The sequence below is a fragment of the Sminthopsis crassicaudata genome, chromosome 2 (assembly GCF_048593235.1).
Source record: "Sminthopsis crassicaudata isolate SCR6 chromosome 2, ASM4859323v1, whole genome shotgun sequence".
In the NCBI taxonomy this organism is placed as follows: Eukaryota; Metazoa; Chordata; class Mammalia; order Dasyuromorphia; family Dasyuridae; genus Sminthopsis; species Sminthopsis crassicaudata.
In genome coordinates this window covers 447768177-447788926 of record NC_133618.1, presented here as the reverse complement: position 1 = coordinate 447788926, position 20750 = coordinate 447768177, and the positions used below count along the sequence as shown (strand labels likewise).

Genomic DNA, 20750 nt, shown 5'->3' with positions numbered 1-20750 from the left:
TGCCATTTAATGTTTTCAAAGCTTAAGTAACACCAAAACATTTGTGATATCCTGTATGTCGATGGAAAACATAAATATTTGTGGAAACTGGGGATTAGAAAAAGCTTCAGAGAATTTTGAAGCAAAATTCTTTGTGAAAGAGAAAGCAATATAATAACAAGAAGAAGCATTTTTTATATACATAATTTCATATTTAATGTCCTACAAGGGAAAAAGTACTGCTAGCATTGAAAATTTTCTTGGAGAAATCTTAGTGCTATTTCTCAGAAATTCTATCTCACGGAGGTTAGATAGAATATAGTTTGGAAAATGCAGGAGTTTCTTGTACCTGAAAGGAACTAGCTTTTAATTTTTTATCCTAGAAGAACTAAGATATCGTTGGCCTGGTACTCCCTCTTTTAATCTTAACAGCAATCTCTCCATATCCATGTGCTCCCATGACCCCTCTATAGAAGACCTGTCTTTGGACCCCAGATTTTCAAATTGAATCATTCCCTTCCTTTAGACTCCACCAGTGATTTCATTGTTTTAGGGGATTCCCCAGAAGGCATGGACTCTACCCAGAGCAACACTTCATCTACAAAGCCCTGGGGCAGGTGGGTTTAAGTGAGTCCCAGTCACCCAGGCCATTTGTATCACAGGAAACTTACCCCAAGATTTCTGTCTTCCTAACATTCTACCTCCTATGCCAGGTCAAATCGTCTTTGAGAAAAATATATAAGGCACTAAAAGCATAAATTTAAAGCTAAAAGGAACCATAAGAAAGAACCATAATCCAAGGGTTTCCAAAGTATGATCTGAAAATATCTGGGAATCCCGAAGAGACTTTAAAGTAGTCTTTGAGGTCAAAGTTATCTTTGTTATTTGCCTGTTAAGATACTCCTTTCTTTTCCAACTACATATTTGTATGAGGCAGATTTTCTTCAAATACTTAAATCAAAATAACGTATCACAACCAACTGAATATGGAAGCACACTTAAAAATCCAATTGTCTTCCAATAAGCCAAATTAAAGAGACTAACAAAATATAAAAAATGTCACCAGAAATTTTGTTTTGGAAAATTTATTGTTTTTTTCATAAAAGAAGTTAACTTACAACTGACATGACTATAATATGTATATATATTATATATGTTTCAGTTTTCATTTCTAATGTGGTAAATATTGATAGATAGAATCCACATAAATAAAAGCTATTTCTTAGGGCACAAGGAGTCCTGAAACTAAAATACAATGAAAACTTTTGACCTCTTACTAGTACCCCTAGCATAACCTTTTAATATTGCACACGAAGAAACTGACCCAGAGAGTTGAATTCTGAGTGACTTCTAACACCAGGACTGATGATCAATCACTTTACAAAGTGAAGAGTCCTTCTCTAAAGCACAGAATTATCTCCTACTTTTGCTGTTTGTGGAATTTGTTTTTATGTTTTCAAATTGACTGAAACCTGAGGTGCTCAAAGAAGTGGGCAAAAACCCTGAATCTAAAGTGTTGCCTCCGCCCTCTGTTCCTTGGGGACATTGAGAGTTTTTCTACAGATCTGTATGGGCTTGTAGAACCTTCTGCTGACTGTTTTGATTTAAAGGGAAGTAGAAATCTGATTTTCTGATAGCCCTGTATTACTTTTTGATTTGTATCCCCTTCATTTAATGTGGTGTTTTGCATGTCATAAGAACTTCATAATAAGTCATTTGTTCATTTACTGGTATGGTGGGAGCAATGGTAGAGTTAAAATTCCATTTATTCACAACCTCTTCATAGTGGGATGACACTAACAATTGGTGACTTTCCTTCCTTGTTCCTCCCTCATTCACAGAACACTATGCTGGAAAAGCCATTGCTTCTTTCTGAATTTATGACCAAGAGCACACTGGGTAACACAGAGCTGCCCATGCAGAACGGCCTCCGGGCTCCAGTCAGCACTTACCCATACTCACTGTCTAATGGAGACATGCCCATTCAGAATGGACTCCGGGCTCCAGCCACCACCCACCCATATTCTCTTGCCAATGGTGACATCTGGAAGGTGCACGAGGTGCCAGACTACACCCTGAGTGCCTCTCTTCCCTATGGGAGCCCCAGCCTCCGTGACATGCCACAGGCCTGGAACGTGTACAAGGAGCCCAGCCACCAGACACTGTCGGAGCTGAAGCGGCAGAGGGCAGCTGCCAAGCTCCTCAGCCACCCCTTTCTGAACCCCCACCTGGGTGGTGGGGTGACAGGGGTGGGTGAGGGCAGCAGCGAGAGCAAGACCCCCCTGATTGGAACAAGAACTTCTCCCTACAGTGCCAATGGGACTTCTGTATATTACACGGTGGCCAGTGGGGACCCTCCTCTCCTAAAGTTCAAGGCCCCAATGGAGGAAATGGAAGAGAAAGTGCGAGGTTGTTGTCGGATTTCTTAGTCGGACTCAGGAGGGAGGAGGACCATTATGGCCAAGGCACTGAGCATTCCTCACCTGGCTGGGAGCCAGGGCCTGAGGAAAGCCCTGAGGATGGAGAGTAGACAGGAGGCTAATTCTCATTTTCAGGGGTGTTGCTGAACTGCAACACGCCTGAGAGCTTACTTTGGACTGCCCTTATCACCCTCTGAATGAAGAATACCAGTTATTAGCTTCATGCAAATGACTGCCAGATGTCTGAAATGTCACATGAGGAATCCTGCTCTGCTCTTGTGAAACCCTTGCCAGTCCTAGTGTGCAAACATTCACACTCCATGTCTCACACACATACACACCCCCCCACACACATCCACACCCACCCACCCCCCAAAACCGTTTGTGGCCCATTTGTGCCAAAGACCAAAGGGGGTGGCTATAACAGAAAGGTATACGGCCAGCGTGGCCCTGAGAACACAGCTACTCGCTTGTTTATGACATAGGATCTATGGGGACAGCAGAGAATGTCTGTAATTTGAGGTGCTTTCCAAACCTCAGCTCAAGATCCGTAGCAGGAGTGAGGGCCCAGACTGTGGCAAGGCCCTAGCTGGTGCTAACTCTGTGGTTATGTTCAGCAGGGTGGCTGAGGGTGTTTCCCTAAGAATACCCCTTAATAGAAATCAAGGACCTTGCATCATTTTGGAAATTAGAGACGAATAGCACCTAATCGAGCACCATGCACATAGTAGACACTCAATGTTTAAGTGAATAGATGAATGACCAAGTTCCATAGCCACAGTCCATGACTGCTGGCAATAGGGACTCTTTTCAGGGTATTGTTCCAAGGGAGGTGAGGACCTATGTATGAGAGTGAGAAAAAGCTTCCCTGTGAATCCCCCTAAGATAATGCCTCAGTCCACAGTGCCCACGAAAATCCAGTGCTACAGATAATAAACCAGGTTACTTCAATCTTATTTGATTTTTAAAACGCTTGAATTTTCCAGTTAGATCTATAAGATCAACATTTTAAAAGGAAAAAAAAAAACTGTTTCAAGACTAGTAAAAGCCAAGGGAAAATTACATTTGTCTCCAATCAAGAAGTCTCATATTGGCTTTTGTCTACCAAAAGCTAGTTACAGTATTTAGAAAAGGCACAATTGTGTCAGGGAAAGATCTCTAGATTTTGTAATTGAAGCACCTGGGGGATAATAATGACTACTACTTATTAGCTGTGCAACCTTGAGCAGATTAGTTAAATTCTCTGGACCTGTTTCTTTATAAAAATGAGTAAGATGGACTAGATGATCTCTAAGATTCCTTCCAGTTCTTGATACTTGGATTGCATAAAACTCAGGCTAACCAGTTTTCGATTACTGAGTCATCTGCCTAGGGAAATAGAAGTTTGTATTGCTAATTTATGAAAACATCACTGTAGGAATGTTATTTGGCTTAAAGCACCAATTAATCCCCTGCAGTGTTTTAATGTCCCCAGGTGCCTGTAACAAAAGTAGGATCTTTGATTGGGATAAGTGGTCAGTACAAGATTCTGGAAAGATTTCACTGCCTCTCCAGCACATCCGCCTTTGTTTTTGTGCCCCTGTATTGTAGGTAAAGAGCTTCCTTTCTGATGAACTGCAAACACAGGTTAGGGAAGGTGATGGATCTGGAGGCACAGTCACTGATCTGCACTGATGGAACTCCTGCCAGGACTGGTAATGTTTGCCCCAATAAAAGGTGCTTGGTTCTCATTAAAGGTGACAGAAGGTGGGTAGGAGGCAAGCATGGTGCATATGACTGACAAGGCCATTTATTCAGTGGCTCTTCAGGAAGCACAGCATGCAGGAAGGTAATAAGGGCCTAGCCAGTTGTAGGACTGGAGTTATTAGGCTGCCTGTGTCCCAAAGGAACCTAGACTTCACAAACAGAAAAAAATCACTCCAACATCATTTCTACACTCCATTCTGTCCAGTATTCTTTCTCTGATAAGAGCCATCAAGGGACTTGATTGCTCCTAGACAACTTAAATTTTCAGCTTAGCCCATTGACTACCATCATGAATATATTTACTCCCTTGGGGAAAGCTGTTTGTATATTCAGCCTCAGTCACCTCTTGGGGGTAGGAGGACAATGAGTTTCACATGTTTCCTTTCCAAACTGTAATCAGGACAAATTTTTTATTTGTCTTAAAACTACCTCTTTTCAGCTCTATGGAGGTGCCCAAGTTCTAGTTTCCAGGGTTTGGGGAACAAGTGCTTGTTTGTCCCTTTCTACCTCCCCCTTTCTATAAGTTAGAGTAGATTAAGCTGCCCCAGGAAGTGGTAGAGTTCCTGTCACTGGAAGTGTTGAAACTGGTCACAAAATAATTTGCTGGTGATATTATATAGTAGATCTCTCTTAGGTACAGGTTAGGCTACAGCCCCTCCAAGGTTCTAACCAGCTTTGAAGTTGCATAATTTCCTGAATATGCGAACAAATTTCTGTGCAAGCCAATGGACTAACTTTTTATTAAAGATTCAGACTGGGGGTGGTAGCAGGGTTTGCTACCAGAAAGACTGAGTCTGGTAGAATCCTTAAGTTCAGTAGTTCTGGGTTGCTTAGTCCACTGCAGATTGGGTATCTGTACTAAATGTAATACCAGTATGGTGAGCCTCCTGGAGCAGAGGTCTACCAGGTTACCATCCAAGATGAGATGGGGAAAAAAAAGGTCAGAACTTCCATGCTGATTAGAAATGGAATCTGTGTTAAGTGGCCAACTGTACTTTCAGCCTGGCTGAGACAGCCAGATCCAGGCTTTAAAAAAAAAAAAAAAAAAAAAAGCCATTCCAGAGATGTCTCAGCCATGTGTGTATGTATACAAATACATTTGTATGTGCAAGCACATCTCTGTATTCAGCCTTCACTGAGGCCTGATAATTTTTACATTGTGTTTTATATGTTAACAGCCCTTTGCCATCATGATTTGACTGATTCACAAAACCCTAGACAACTGCAGAAGCTGAGACCATTGTTTTCAGGAACCTGAGATGGAGAAACAAAAGTGGAGGTAGAAATAGAGGGCTGGCAAAGGTCTTTCAGTGAGCCAGAGAGCTGGCTGGGGAGAAGGAGGGGTTTTTGAGATATGACCTGGCACCTTGCTATTGTAAAGAGGTAAACAGCATCCTGATTAGCTTAGATTGGGCAGCTCAGATGAGGACAAGACAAAGAAGAGAGCCAGGGCCCATTTAAAATATCCACATGTCCAGAGATTGGGGCAGGATTCAATCCCCAAACTGTGTACATTGGACTTTGCAACTTTATTAATTGCAGACCAGTCCAACAGGTTTCAGTTCACACTGGCTTCCATGCTGGATGAGGTGACAAGGTGTGCGGTAGCAAAGAGATAAGAATTGACTTTATCTGCTCTCTAGTTGCTGATATGAAGACCTGATGACTTCAGTCTTAAATATGAAGGGACTCTAAAGCATGCCAGTCCCATGTGTCCACTTCTGGTCTGAGGCCTGTTCAGGGCCTCTCACGTAAGGTATAGCTGTGTATGAGGTGGAGGTTCTCCCAGGTTCTCCATGGCTTCCAATCTCCGCAAAAGAAGGCAATTATCATGGAAGAGTTGTAGAAGTCCCTGTGCTTTGGCAGGAAAGAGGCCACGGCTGAATATGAAGTTGCTCATTGTGGGGAGCACGGGGAAGGGTCTGCCAGTCTGAGAAGTTGGAAGAACAATGATTTTATCTATTACATCTACTCCTGGGCAGCTATTATGGGCCCTGCTCCAGGGTCCCCTAGCAGTGGGATAAAACTGATAACCTGAAAAGGAAAAAGCACTGAGACCCGGCATTTCAACCAGGGAGTAAAGACCTCCTTCTTTTAAGGGCATTACAAATAGGAAATGGCCTTGTCCAGCTTCTTTGCTTGGAAACAGAGGAATGTGATAACAGAAAAAAGCCTGGTGAGTAAAACAAAACAAAACAAAACAAAAAAACCCAAACCTTGTCTTTTCTTGTGCCTAATCAATGCAAATCAGAAACCCTTGAGCCCAATGGAGCCAAACAGGGCCTGTGTTCTATCCGGTAGCTAGGCAAGTTAATAACCAGAGCCTTTGGCTCTGGAGGAGCTAGGAGCTCTGCCCGCCTATTAACTTTCTGCTGTGGGTGCGACAAAGGAACTGATGGGCTGAAAGTGACGAAGCCAGGGCTGCCGGGTACGAGGCCTAACTTTAAATGTGGCCTTACCGGGCCCCACCCGACGCGTAGCTTTAGCTCTGGCCCTGCGTGGGAAACCTGAAGACCTCTGCACCAGCCGTCCGGCTGGACTCTTCCCAAATGGAGGGCTTATTCTGCCGTGGCCAGGCAGAGCCGCAGCCCGACCCACAGACGTCCAGCAGGAGACCCAACAGCCTCCTCTCTCCATCAGCCCTTTGTTTCTCAGTGCTAGAGTCCGGGTGATTTAGTCAACACAGAGGAAAACAATCTGTGCCTCCTAGAGTGGGCTCAGAAGGCCGCCGGCCAGCTTGGGAGGAGGTTGCCTCTTGGAATCACGGGGACCAGAGTTTGGATCCCCTCTCGGACACATTACCTGCGTGGCCTTGGGCATGCCATTTCACCTCTCCTGACCTTAGTTCCCTCCTCTGTAAGACTTTGCCCCCCATGCCGGATGCCCACTCCTGCTAACCAGCAAGATCTTGGCTTAGTATGGCTGCAGGACCTGGAACAAAGGTCTTTCCACCTTTGTTGAGATTTGCCATCAACTGAAGAAGCGTGCTTCCCCAGGGTGTGGGCGGTGGGAGGGTGGAGAAACTACTCAGACCCTCCCTAGTACATCCCCAGCACCAGGTTTTGCTTTGCAGAGTGAACTCCCTCCACACCAGGAACACCCCTGTTCAACCATAGGTGCAAACAGAACACCCCAAAGCCAAAAGAGATTTATTCATTATTCGATTATTCATGCTGATGTGGGTGTCCACTTATCCCTATATGAACACGTGTATGTATGTGTGTGTTTATATACACATGTGTGACAGGATGTTTCTTATTCTCAGTCAGCTACTATAAAATATAATCATGCTTAGCATAGTTATATGTTTATATTTTAACAAATGCTTCTATTTCATAGCAGATGACTGAGAATTAGAAACATTCTGCCTTCTCAACACCCCTGGGCCCGTTAGGTATGAGCTCTCTTGTGGCTGGAAGCTAAATGGGGAGGGCTTATCAAAGTCACTGTCACTCCCAGCCACTCAGGCCTGAGCAGCTGCTGACAGTGAAGCGAGCTATCAGTGGAGTCCTAAGGTAACTACTAAGGCCTTAGACCTAACTAATGGCTTGTGAGCTCCATGAAGACAGGTACCTCATCTTATTTATCTTTATGTCTCCCCCATGCAGTGCTGTGCATGTAGCAGATACTTAATAAGTAGTTGTTAAATTTAAATTTTGTTTCACGAGAAGAAAAAGTGTTGCCAATTAGTTGATCAAAATCAAACAAAATCAATCATTTTAAGCCATAAATGTTTTAATGGGGGCTTTTTCTCTTTTTAGTTTGCTACATACAAAGTTAAACTATATCATTTCCAGATTTCTCCTCCTATTAGATTTGTTTCAGGACACGATGGTATTTTTCAGAATAGTCCAAAAAGCGTTTACAAAGGGCTACCCCCATAAGATACCACAAGGGTATTTTCCTTAATTTTTTGGCATCTATAAGCAAGCCTCTCCCTCTCTCCTTTGGCATCCAGTAAGAAGAGTTAGGGTTATGGTTAGGTCCCAGTAGCCATCTGAATATGAGACTGGAGCTACCACACAGGCAGTAAAATTAGGGGCTGGTTTTGAAACCACAAAAGCATTTCTGGAGTGCTGAATACAGCAATGGACTCCAGGGGTACAAAGTACCCGTTGTAGATAAGCATATTAAGTGGTCTGTTGCAGGGTGTGGATCTGAGCATCCAGGACATGTTTGAAGATACCTAGCCCCCCTGCAATAAATAATTCACCAGGTCTGAAGCCACTGATGTATATAAAACACTTAACAAAATGTATTTTATGTGAGAAATGTATGAACACTGTATATTGTATTAGCAACTTTGTGTAAAAAAAATTGGTAATCAACAGAGTAATATATTTAAAACATTTTTTAAAGACAACCACCAATCTTTGATATTATATGGAGATGACTTCATGCTGTACTTTGAAGTCAAACTGGTGGTTTCTCACTGTATGGAGACAGTGTGTATGGACCCCAGATGGGGACCTGGGATAAGAGCAACTTCTGAATGGCAGTGTCCTTCATAGGACATGAATTTTTTAATTAAAACTATTAAATTTCTTTTAATACTACTTGTTATTGTCACTATTTATTTCAGAGGGTGAAGTCTTCTCATTTTGGCTGAGTTGGATTTGGGAACTCATTGAGGGAGGGCACTGAGGAACAAATTGGCAGATGGTTGGAGAGAAAGGCCTCTCCCGGCTCCCACTCACCCACCCCCACACAATCAGTGGCAACTGATAAAACATCTGGTGATTCACACTCAAGTAATTTTTCTTGCATCTCATGGGTTATAAGAGCACAAAGACAAAACAGTTCCTCTTCTTCAAAAACTAACATTCTACTTGCCAACTTATCTGGCTGCTCTCTTCACCTAGAGGAGTGTTATTTGTAATGCAAAATAAAATGATGCTTTAGGGCCCTCAAAACAGATCCCTGGAACAATTTACTTTGTAGCTGGTAGAATAATTTCTCTTTCATTTTCCTCTCTCCTGTCTTTGGTTTTTACTTATGATCTTTTCTTTCCTTGTTAACTAGAAACTTGTTCAGATATTCTCTCCCATTAAAAACAATTCCAGACCTTCAAGTGAACTAAGCTGAAACCAGAAATGTTGGTGTCCTGGCAAGCTCAACAACACTGGTCTGGGTTAAATGAGAGGGGACATGGGAAGAGAAGGGAAATAAGAGCTTAGAGACTATGGTCCCATGGTGGAACAGACCCCAAGACACTCTTCTAGCCTCTCCTGGGACACCAGTACCATACGTACTCCACTTGAAAGGATCTTGCTCAGAAGGCTACTAGGGAGCCAGAGGAACACCTATCTAGAATGGGGTCTGTAGAGACTGAATGCAAATCAACACATTCTATGTTTACTTTTTTTTTTCTCCTGTTTTTTTTTCTCTTCTGTTTTTTACCTTTTGTTCTGATTTTTCTCTCCCAACATGATTCATAAAGAAATGTGTATTTTAAAAAATTAATGTACATGTATGACTAGGGGGAAAAAAAAGAAAACAATAGGATAGAGCTTGGGGGGAGCCATCTGGTAGCCTTCCAATTTTAGCTAATTATTTTTGTTTACTAGCAATGAATTCAATTCTTTTAATTTTCAGTGAAAAATGCAATGGAGAGGGTCACCTAAATTTCCACATTCTTAGGAATAAAGCCCAAGTTATGCCAGTCTCATTTCAGATCTGGTCCTATCCCTGTCTTCCTTTTTAACAGTTAAACTCCATGAAAGGATAATCTATATTCCTCACTTCCACTTTACCATCTACTAACAATCTGGTATCTGATCCCATGGTTTTACTGAGACTGCCTTTTCAGTTTCTGAAAATTCACCATTGCCTTTTAAATGGTTAAATCTGGTGATCTTTTCCCTATTTTTATTCTTCTTGAGTTTTCTGGAGCATTTTATCCTACTGACCAAGTTCCCCTCCCCATACTCTCTCCTTCATTGTTTTCTGTGAAGCTTCTCTCCTAGTTCTTCTAACTGCTTGAAAACTGATTTCTCATATCTTTTACTACTTCATCTTTCTCCTCTAACATTCTAAATATGGAAGTTCTCTCCCACAAATAATAATAGCTACTAGTTACACAACACTTATTATGTGCCAGGTACTTTACAATTGTTATCTCAATTGATCCTGACAACAACTCTGGGAAGTAGATGGCATTATTATTATACCCATTTTACAGATGAGGAAACTGAGGCAGTCAGAGATCAAGTGACTTACCCAGAGTCATACAGTAAGTATCTGAACCTGTATTGAACTCAGATCTTCCTGACTTTAGCCTTGTACTCAGCTGTCCGGAAAAGTTCTGTCTTCTGCCTACCTCTCTCTACATACCCCATACCCATCTCCATAAATCCAATTATCATCTTCATAGAGATGACTTTAAAATCCATATAATCAGTTCTAACTCTCCTAATTTCAATCCCCATCTACCAATGCCTGCTGGACATCACTTGAACATTTAACAGCATTTTAGACTTGATGTGTCTCTCCTAAACCTGGCTTTTTAGCTTCTCTGTTTTTGATCGTCATTCTCAAAGTCATAGAAGCCAGGCTCACAACTTTAAATTCAGCTCTGATTCTTTTCTTCCAATCCCCATGTCTTATCAGTTGGCAAATCATGTTATTTGATTTTTTTTATTATTATTTTTATTATTAAATTATTTTATTATTTTATTTACAAAACATATGCATGGGTAATTTTTCGACATTGACCCTTGCAAAACTTTTTGTTGCATATTTTTCCCTCCTTCTCCCCACTCTCTTCCCTAGATGGCAGGTAATCCAATACATGTTCAATATGTTAAAATATATGTTAAATCCAATATGTGTATACATATTTGTACAGTTATCTTGTTGCACAAGAAAAATCAGATCAAGAAGGAAGGAAAAAAAACTATAAAAGAAAACAAAATGCAAGCAAATAACAACAGACTGAGAATGCTATGTTGTGTTCCACATTGTTCCCACGTTTCTCTCTCTGGGTATAGCTGATTCTCTTCATGTTCAGACAATTGGAACTGGTTTGAATCATCATCAGCCATGTCTATCAGAACTGATAATCGTATATTCTTGCTGTTGCTGTGTACAGTGATCTGGTCCTGCTCATTTCACTCAGCATCAGTTCATGTAGGTCTCTCCACGCCTTTCTGAAATCATCCTGCTTATCGTTTCTTACAGAACAATAATATTCCATAATATTCATATACCACAACTTATTCAGCCATTCTCCGATTGATGGGCATCCATTCAGTTTCCAGTTTTTTGCCACTATAAAGAAGGCTGCCACAAACATTCTTGCACATACAGGTTCCTTTCCCTCCTTTAAGATCACTTTGGGATATAAGCCCAGTATTAACACTGCTGGATCAAAGGGTATATACAGTTTGATAATTATTTAATTTTTATGACATCTCTTGAAAATGCTTTTATTCATAGGGCCTCCGTCATCTGATACCTAGGTTATTGCAACAGCTTCTCAATTATTTTTTCTTCCTTTATTCTTTCCTCCTTTCCATCCATTCTTCGAACAGCTGTCAAAATATTATTCCTATCATACAAGTCTGACCAGGTCAGTTAGCCAACTGTGACTTATTGTTTCCTACAAGATAAAATGCAGCTTTCTTCACCTGGCATTTAAAGTCCTACAGTCCTTCTTCCACCTACATTTTTCCTTTATTTCAGATTTTCTGGGAAATATGCCATCTCCACTTTTGTGCACTTGCCGAGGCCACCCTTGGAAAGCACTTCCTCTTCATTTCTATCCTTCATAATTCTTTCTCTTCAAGGTCCAATTTATATGCCACTTCCTCCAGGAAGTTCTCTCATCTTCCTCAAATTTTCATTGAACATTAAATCTCTCCTTTTCACCACCATACCTATATTTACACTTACCTGCATACGTGACAAAATCTCCCCAGTAGACTATAGGTTGGTTTTTTGAGGATAGGGACTGTGATATCTTAAAATTTTTGTACTCCCCATAGTGTTTAACTCAGTGCCACAAACATAATAGAAACAGTGAATGTTTGTGGAAAGCATCCATGTGTAATAGCTATGAGAGCTCCACCTATGATAGATGATCATGTCCCATGTCTGAGGGTAATTCTGCTACTAATGAAGATAGAGCTTTGTAAAATATGAGTATACCACATGAGAGTGATCCTGCCTGAGCGTTTATTCGACTCAAAAGTATGTCTCTTAAGTCTATAGGTATCTGTAACTTATGCAATATGCTGATATTCTCTTCTATTAGTAGGAAACATTTGCCTAAAGGTATAGTTAGGATAGGTCTTTCTTGCTTGTAAAACATTCAAATGGGATTAATGTCTACTCTTTCAGTTCATGATGAAGCGGAGATAATATCTCACCTCCCCAAAACCCCAACTCCCTTTTAAAAGGGATTAAAACCTCTTCTCAAATCTCTAACCTTCTGATTACAACATAAAGTTATAGCATCTGCCTCATTTTTTGGTTATAATCAGACATAAGATATTCATGATAATGCATGAGTGGGAAGGAAACCCAATTGGAAGATCAACAACTTCCACAAGCACTGATTTCTCTTGGCTAGTGGCCAAGAAGACCAGACCTCTGACTCTCTCTATTCCTTCCTCCTATGGACTGAAAGCAGGTGGGGGCTCATAGGGAGAGTTCCATCACTTCCATTTACTACCATTCGAGCAACAGCAATCTACAAAAAACTCAGGGGAGAGGGGTAGGTATTCAGAAATTGCATGACCACTCAACCCTGCCCATCACACTTTCTATGTGGTAACAAAGATGGGAGGAACACTCTACTTGTTTGTTCCTCCTGGAATTCTCCCACAAAAAGAATGCAACTGATGGATCCTGGGAAAGAATCTTCAGAAACTTAACGACAACACTCTAAAGACATCAGCCCCAATTACACGTAATACATGTAATCATAAGTGAATGAGCAAAACTAGCTGATGGTTGGGGAGCATTTCTTACCTTTGCCTCCCCCAATAAATGCAGATATAGTTAACATTTGGTGAATCATCATACATAGTGATGTTTTGCTGTGGTGGTCTCTCAGATGGTAGACTAAACTCTAGTGAATTATTTCATTTTTTTCCCCTGCTTATGTCAACTGATTAGGAACCAGGCAACTTGATCATGAGGAAATGTTATTTTATTGTATTATTTGTAATGCAAATGGATCTTTTGGGCCCAGAGACAACTGCTCTTTTCCTATTGTTCTCATCCAAACCTGTCCAAGGGTGGGAAAGAAGGCTGGATGTGGACATCAGAGACAGGAGGGGCTAAACTGGCCCCGCTTTTGGTTCTACCGCATTACTTAAGTTTGACTTTGAAGGAAGAGTGAGGGGAAGTCCATTCCACATGTGGGCGATGATGCAGGATACCTTGAGAAGAATGCTCAACTCCCAGACTCCGAAGTCCTAGTTCAAATCCTGGCTCTGCCACCTGCTGTAGGCGGGGCCTTCATCTAATGAGCTTTTCTGGAATCTGTTTCCTCATTTGTAAAATAAAAGGATGGAACTTAATTACTTCTCAGGTCCCCGTTCAACTCCATCTAAACAGGATTAAAGAGCAGCTCACTTGGGCTGGAATGCGGAGCCTGTGGAGAATTTTATGAGTTAAGGTTGGGGCTAGATTGGGGAGAGCCAGGATGTCAGCAGTAGGACAAGTCCGCCCGATCTGGGGAGTTGGGCCATTGAAAGTGGGTCCAAACTCCCCATTTTATGAGGAGGAAACAGAGCCAGGGAGGGAAAGCTCGCTAGTCCTGTGTAAGAATGAACAATGGGACCAGAGGCTATGAGTCCCTTCTCTGCCCTTCTCCGGTCCGCATCTGAGTGCTTTTGCAGACTTCAAAGCGCCATCTAAAATGTCATTTTATTAGTTAGGGATGGAGCAAGATCTCGAACCGTTCTCTGTTTATAGGCCTGTATACATATTGGTTCCTATGGGCAGTCAATCAATCACGGGGCCTCTCCTGGTCAGGTTGGGCAGGAACTAAGGTCGCTCTTTGGAACCAGCAGGGGGCGCCCCAGAGCCGCTCTCCCGGACAAGCCCTGCGGTGGTGCGGTGAGTTCCAGGAGGAACTTCTCGGGAGTCCTAACCCAGCGCCAGGGAGAGCCGAGTTTTCGGGGTCTAGAGGCAGAGAAACAGCTCTCGGCCCACACTGGAGCCTGACCTTAGCTTAATCCTCTCTGCACGCTCTTCTCCACACCTGGCAACGTAGGGGTACACAGGCCAAAAGCAGGCCGGGCAGTGGTTGCAGCGCTAGTCCGCCTCCCAGACCGTCCGGGTCCCGGGAGCGGGGTTTGGAGCGGTTTGTAGGCGGGGCTTCCCTTTGCCCGGAGTCTCCTCTCCGCCCGCGCCGACGGCGAGAGCTAGTTTAAAATCAGCTAACCAACCGCGGGCTGCTTGTGGGCGGGGCTTGGCCGCCAGAGCTCTGGGCGGGGCGGTTCTTTGACCAATGGTTGGGCCGCGTTTGAATTTAAATCCCCCTTATAAAACGTGGACCGGGCTCGGGAGCACTAGCCGCGGCCGGCCCCCAGCCGTTTCTCCTGCTGCTTGCCGGCTGGCCCGCCATGGCTTCGCCGTCCCAGCTCCTGGACGACCTGGCCGCTTCGTGCCTCTCCCCGCGCGGCCCTCCCAATCTGCCCGAGCTGTACAGCGAGGCGCAGCGGCTGGCCGTGGAGGAGTTGGTGACCGGAGGCCGGGAGGCCTTTCTCGCTTTCCTGCGGCGGGAGAACGTGACCTGCTTCCTCTCGGAGGAGGAGATCCAGAGCATCCTCCAGACGGCCCAGCGGCCCCGGGCCCGCGGCGAGGACAGCGCTGCCGAAGAGTCCTTTGCCTCGTCGCAGGACTGCTCCTCGCTCACCTACTTCCCGGAGCAGTCGGACATCGAGCCGCCCGTGCTGGAGCTGGGCTGGCCCGCCTTCTACCGCGGGGCATACCGCGGCCCGACCCGGGTAGAGGCGCATTTCCAGCCTTGCTTCCAGGAGTCGCCCTATGGCTGCAAGGACGCGGTGCGCAAGCAGATCCGCTCGGCCAAGGAGGTGAGCGCAGGGGCTGGCCGGCCAGCTTCCAGCCTGGCGGCTCCAGTCCCGGGGTGGGGTGGAGTTCCGGGGCCACCGAAGCAGCTCCTGCAGCCTCAGTCAGCGTAGGCCGGCCCCAGGGGAGCAGTAAGCCCTTTTACGTGGGGGGGAAACTGAGCACCAGAAAGCAGCTCCCCGGGCTGTTGTCATCCCTGCAGAAGCCGAGAACTTAAGGCTCCGAGGTCCTTTCAAAGAATCCTGGCCTTTGGGGCTCATGAGAGGCACGGGAAGAATGGAAGTTATGCGAGTCAGGTTCGAATCCCAGCGCAGACACTTGAGCGGTCCCAATGTCTCAGTTACCTCATTTATAAAAAGAGGATAATATTTGCAACGCGTTCCTCCCAGGGTTGTAAGGAAAGCGCTCTGAAAATTCTCCACACCTGTAGGGTGTTGTTCTAGCAGTCATCCTGGGCTTCCTCGCCGGGCTATGTGGAGCCCCCTGAAGCGCCCAAGCTTTCCCGAGCTCAGATCATTTCTGTGTCTCCAAGACTGTAACAGGAGGGCACCGCTTCCAGAGGGACGCGGAGGAGGCCCTTCTGCTGCCCCCCGGGGGCGGAACACTGCCCCGTTCGCTTCGCTCCTCCTAAAAGGCTATCCTCTGGGTGGAGGGGCCCTCGAAAGCCAGAATAACAGGGGAAGAACCTAGCCCTTTATTTACTTCTGTAGGACGCCAATCCAGTTGCCCTAAGACCTGTTAAATAATGTTACTCTCCAGAAGGCGACGTGCCTGGTTCACTCCGCTCCGGCCCTGAGCGGCGCTGTTATGTGACAGGTGTTGAGATGAGGCTGTCTAGTAATCACTGAGATTTCTGGGTCTAGAGAACTGGGGGATAGGGAACGGTCATCAAGTTTTGAAGACCTTTCATTTAAACAAGTAAAAATTACTTTAATAGAATTAATGATTTTACTAATGCTAGTTTTTCAAAAAATTAGAGAGGCTGCTGCTGACCAAAGGTAAAGCTGTCTGCTCAACTTTCCTGTCCAGGGGCCTTCCTTCCCGAGACTAGAAAAAGATTAGTTCCCCTTTGGAAAATAGCAGACCCGAGGGGAAAAGGCCATTGCCGCCTCCTTTCAGGTCTCCCCTTCTTCCCCTCTCTCAGCTACCACAATTAGAAGTTCACTTGGAGATCACCGTACTCTTCAGTTTAGCAGCCATTCATATCTTAATTAATTTCTTTGTTCAATTGTAAAAAAGGCTTTGTTAAATTCGCTCAGGGTAATCTGAAGGCGGCAGGAACCCATGAGGAGGGCGAAGTGTAGCCGGAGCTGGGAAAAGGATTTGAAAGGGAAAACAGTTGTACCCACTTTGCCTTTTTGCCTACTCTAGTGGAAGTCGTGGCTTAAGTTTGTCACCAAGAATGGTCTGGGTTACTTCCTAGACAACTGTGGAGAGGAGGGAGATTGTACACAGGATCCTGTGCAAGGAGAAATATTGGTCACGCTATGTAAAAATCACCTAAGCACTCAGGCCTCCTACCTGTAATTGGGGACCTAATTATGTAATTGGGCATCTGACAATATATAGGCTTCTGCTGACTTGTCTCTAAAATCATTGCTAAAAGCCCAGATTTCTCCCAGCTCTGCCCCTTAGTACCTGGGTAACCTTATAGAGAAATTGTCCACACATCTCAAACTTTCCACCTCTGAAGTTAGAGTTGGGCTGTATTACTTCTAAGATCACTTTCAGATCTAAATCTGTTCTGTGTAATCATGTGGTTAATAAGGTAGGATTTGGACCCAGATCTTTGTGCTTCCTGTCCAGTACTGTTCCTAGTACTTCCTACTTCATTCTGAGGGCTTCAATCTTTGAGTATTTGTGTAATTGGCAATAGCCAAACATGTGACTTAAGATGTACATGTCTTTACTAATAATATTGGTGATGGTCTTCACGGACTAGACAAGTTAACATTAATGAGCTGCTTCCTCTCTAGTAAACCTGTGAGGTTTCTCAGTGAGTCTTTCCTCAGGGCTAGATCCAACTCTGTGGCAGGATTCGGGGCATCCTCCATGCTCTGTATGAACAAGAATTAACTTGCCAATGCAAATGAGAGGTTATGCGGCTTTTCCCCTCCTTTTTTATCAAGAGCCTGAGCTCTGAAATGTTTTTGGTGTTTTCCATTTTTAATAAGTACCTTGGGTTCTCTAAAAGGCATACTCAATGGAATGGTCTTGCCTGCTTAAAAAGGAACCTTGGTGGAGGAGTAAGTGCTCTCGGCATTAAAAGTGATTGAAGCCCTGCCTTTGGTGCTTCATAGATATGTGATCTTTGGCAAGCTAGATACTTCATTTTTCTCAGTTGTTTCCTTACCCATAAAATGAAAGAATCCCTTCCAGCCCTGACATTCTAGGAATCTTTACCAAACACCCTTGCCTTTCCATTGTACATTTAAGCATTTACATCATGAAAAGCACTTCTAGACACTGAGACAAAACCAAAAAGGTTTCCTTTAAGGAGCCTAAATTCTATTTATTGGGGAATGGAATGGAGGACTCTAACCTGCAGGTGGCCAGAGTCAAAACAAAGCAGGTCCGAGTTAGGAGTCAGGCCGAAAAAAGTTTAATTTTGGAGAGAGGAAAATATCCCCTGCAAGTGGAAGCCCCCTGCTAAGGAGGAGGATCCCAAATGCAGGCACAGGAGTTCAGATAATCCCTCAATCTAAGGTAAACTATCACAATATATGTACTAAACTTTTCTACTACTTAATAGACCCTAACTGGTGAGGAGGCTGCCATCTTTTTCTTTTTCCATATTCACATTTACCTTTTTATGTCCCTCCTGAAACTTGTTCATTTACACAAAACCATATTCAGCTATTAACAAGGACCTACGTTATGTCCTGCTCTGAGTTGCATATTATATTTTTTAAAAGATGTTGATATTCTAAAAAGCATTCCATGCTAATGGCATTTATATAGGCACCTATTGTATGCCGTATACTGTGCTAAACACTTTTCAAATATTATCTCATTTGATCCTCACAACAATCTTGCAAAGCAGGCAGTTTTATTATCCTCATTTTCCAATTGAGGAAACTGAAGCAAACAGGTTAAATGATTTAGTTCAAAGTTGCAGTTATTAAGTGTCTGAGGATGGATCAAGAACTTTATTCTAGGTCTCTGCTATATCCACAACTCCACCTAAAACAACCAAGATTTTTTCTATAGAAAAAACCCAGAGAAAACAGGGGTAGAGAATGGGGGAAGTAGGGGTGGGGAAACAACTGATAGCTATTTTCAAATATTTGAAGGATACTATGATATAGTATTTTCTGCATCCTATAGGGCAGGAGTAAAACCAATATATTGAAGTTACAGGGAAACAGACTTTTAAAGTGAAGTTTTATTACTTTGGGAGTTTAAATTTTTTTTCCAACTAACCCCTCTACTTTCTCTTCCTATATTCCCATCCCTCACCTCTATTTAGAAGAAAAGAAAAACCAAAGCCTTGCAACAGATTTGCATAGTTGCACAAAACTAATTCCTACACTGACCTTCTTGAATGTCTGGAGGTGGGTAACAATGTCATCATAGATCTTCTGTAATCATGGTTGGTCATTGTGTTGATCAAACTTTTAAATCTTTCAAAGTTATTTGTTTTTACAATGTTGTTGTTGTATGAATTGTTCTCCTGGTTCTGTTCCCTTCGTTCTGCATCAATTTATATGTCTTCCTGGATTTCTCTGAAACCAGCCCTTTTGTTTGTTATAGCACAATAGTATTCCATTCCATTAATATAACATCATTTCTTTAGCCATTTTATAATTGTTGGGTATCTTCTTAATTTCCAGTTTTTTAAGAGCTTCTACAATACATGGAATTTTTGCTTTTTTTTATGTAATATTTTTTATTTTACATCACAGGCATTTCCTGACATGTTCTATCTGCTACTAGATTTCTTCTGTAATTTAAAAAACAATGTACCCATAGGCAGATTTTAACTTGGAAAAAAGGAAAATTCTGTGTTCCATATCCTAACCTTCCTGTCCTATCACCCAAAATTTCAAGCTATACAATGGTGAAAAGGGCTGCCTTCTGAGAAAAGTGGACTCCTGTGCTAGAGCAGAAGCAGGTTGGCCATTGTCATGTGGTTTTTGTGGGAGGAATTGTTGCAACTGGAAGGATGTTGAACTAGACACCCCCTCAGATCATAGAGTTATTGACACTCCCACCTTGGACAGCCTCGAGTAAGGTTTGTTTGTGTTGGAGGTGAAACCAGATTGAGGCAACCCTGGGTTTTCTTCCTGGAGTGGGGATTTGGGTATAAAGAGTAAATTTAGATTGAGGGAGAAGGAAGGATAGGGGCAGAGATGAAGGCAGCACTGAGAATTTTGAATCCCAGAAGTGGTTACTGTCAGTGGAAAGGAAGAGTATGCTGGCATTCTTCTTTGCCTTTGTAGGCTCTGTGCTAGATTGGTACTGAAGCAAAGTGGGGGGAGGTTAGGAAGACTAAGCAGAGAATTGTGCATTAGATAATATTAAAGGTTTAAAACATTGATAGTGAAGGGAATAATAGTAGAGGAAAATAGCCATTAGTGGGAGTTGTTTGGGAAGAGGAATGCCTATGGTCACCTAGTTAGATGGTTGTATTTTTACTGGACCTGGGCTATTTTGCAGGGTAAATGACATGGGTACTGCCTATATGTCTTATTTATTCAGATTGTAAGCTCTGTGAGGGCAGTGCCTCTGTCTATATTTCTTTGGATTCCTATAGTCCCTTTTATAAGTTAGGTGCTCAATATTTAATATTTTAATTAAGTAAATAATGCTTATTTAATATGGATTATCTCTGCCTTCTAAATCATAATTGGAGTGTTCAGAGATGACTTAATAGAGGAGATATAATGTGATAATGTTGCAGCTCAGGATTGCATATATGTGATCTCATTTGATACTCACAGCAGCCATGTAAGATAGGAGAATACAGGTAGTAGAATCCCCAATCACTTAATGCAGTCTTCTTATTAAAATTATAATTTTACTATTCAGCTACCACAACTATTTTCTCAGGGTGTCAATGGGGCTGAGAATATGTATTTTACTCCCTCTTAAAGTAACTTGGTCTCTTGAATCTACATTTTACATAGGGAACTATTACCTCTTCACTGAAGGATTTTGGGATATCATCAACTTCTCATTCTTAGGATTAGTAAAGTGTCAGAAATACAAGGATCTTATCAGGTTATAGTTATTGTTTTGAGGCTTACAGGTTGGAAGTAAGTATTGCATAATCTACTCCCTTTCTTGGTTCCAAGATAAACAAGTGGTTTTTAATATTGATAGTAAAATAGAGATAGTTCAACATGACAAGAAATTTCATAGAGATAACTGTTTTAGGTACAATAATTTTATTAATAATGGACAGAGAAATGTTAAAGAGCTGAGAGCTTTTCCCCATAAGGTTATTATAAGGATCAAATGAGAAATTGTAGAATGCTTTTTAAACTTTAAAGCACTATGTAAATATAGCTTTTTAATTGTCATTATTATATTAATTTCTGGGAAGAAAGTTGAATGACC

General features: G+C 42.7%; 2 protein-coding genes across 3 annotated transcripts in view; both read left to right on the top strand.

Annotated features, from left to right (window-relative positions):
• Window positions 1-8701, top strand: part of PPP1R16B (protein phosphatase 1 regulatory subunit 16B) — a 159784-nt gene extending 151083 nt beyond the window's left edge. For both annotated transcript variants that reach the window (XM_074292662.1, XM_074292663.1), the window contains one exon: window positions 1821-8701. In XM_074292662.1, coding sequence (XP_074148763.1) covers window positions 1821-2408 — 588 coding nt within the window. In that variant the 3' untranslated portion in view covers window positions 2409-8701. The remainder of the gene's footprint in view (window positions 1-1820) is intronic.
• A 5953-nt stretch (window positions 8702-14654) lies between these two features.
• The window catches only part of FAM83D (family with sequence similarity 83 member D), a 28070-nt gene continuing 21974 nt past the window's right edge, over window positions 14655-20750 (top strand). The window contains exon 1 of the mRNA XM_074292661.1: window positions 14655-15193. Within this exon, the coding sequence (XP_074148762.1) occupies window positions 14723-15193 (471 nt within the window). The 5' untranslated portion in view covers window positions 14655-14722. The remainder of the gene's footprint in view (window positions 15194-20750) is intronic.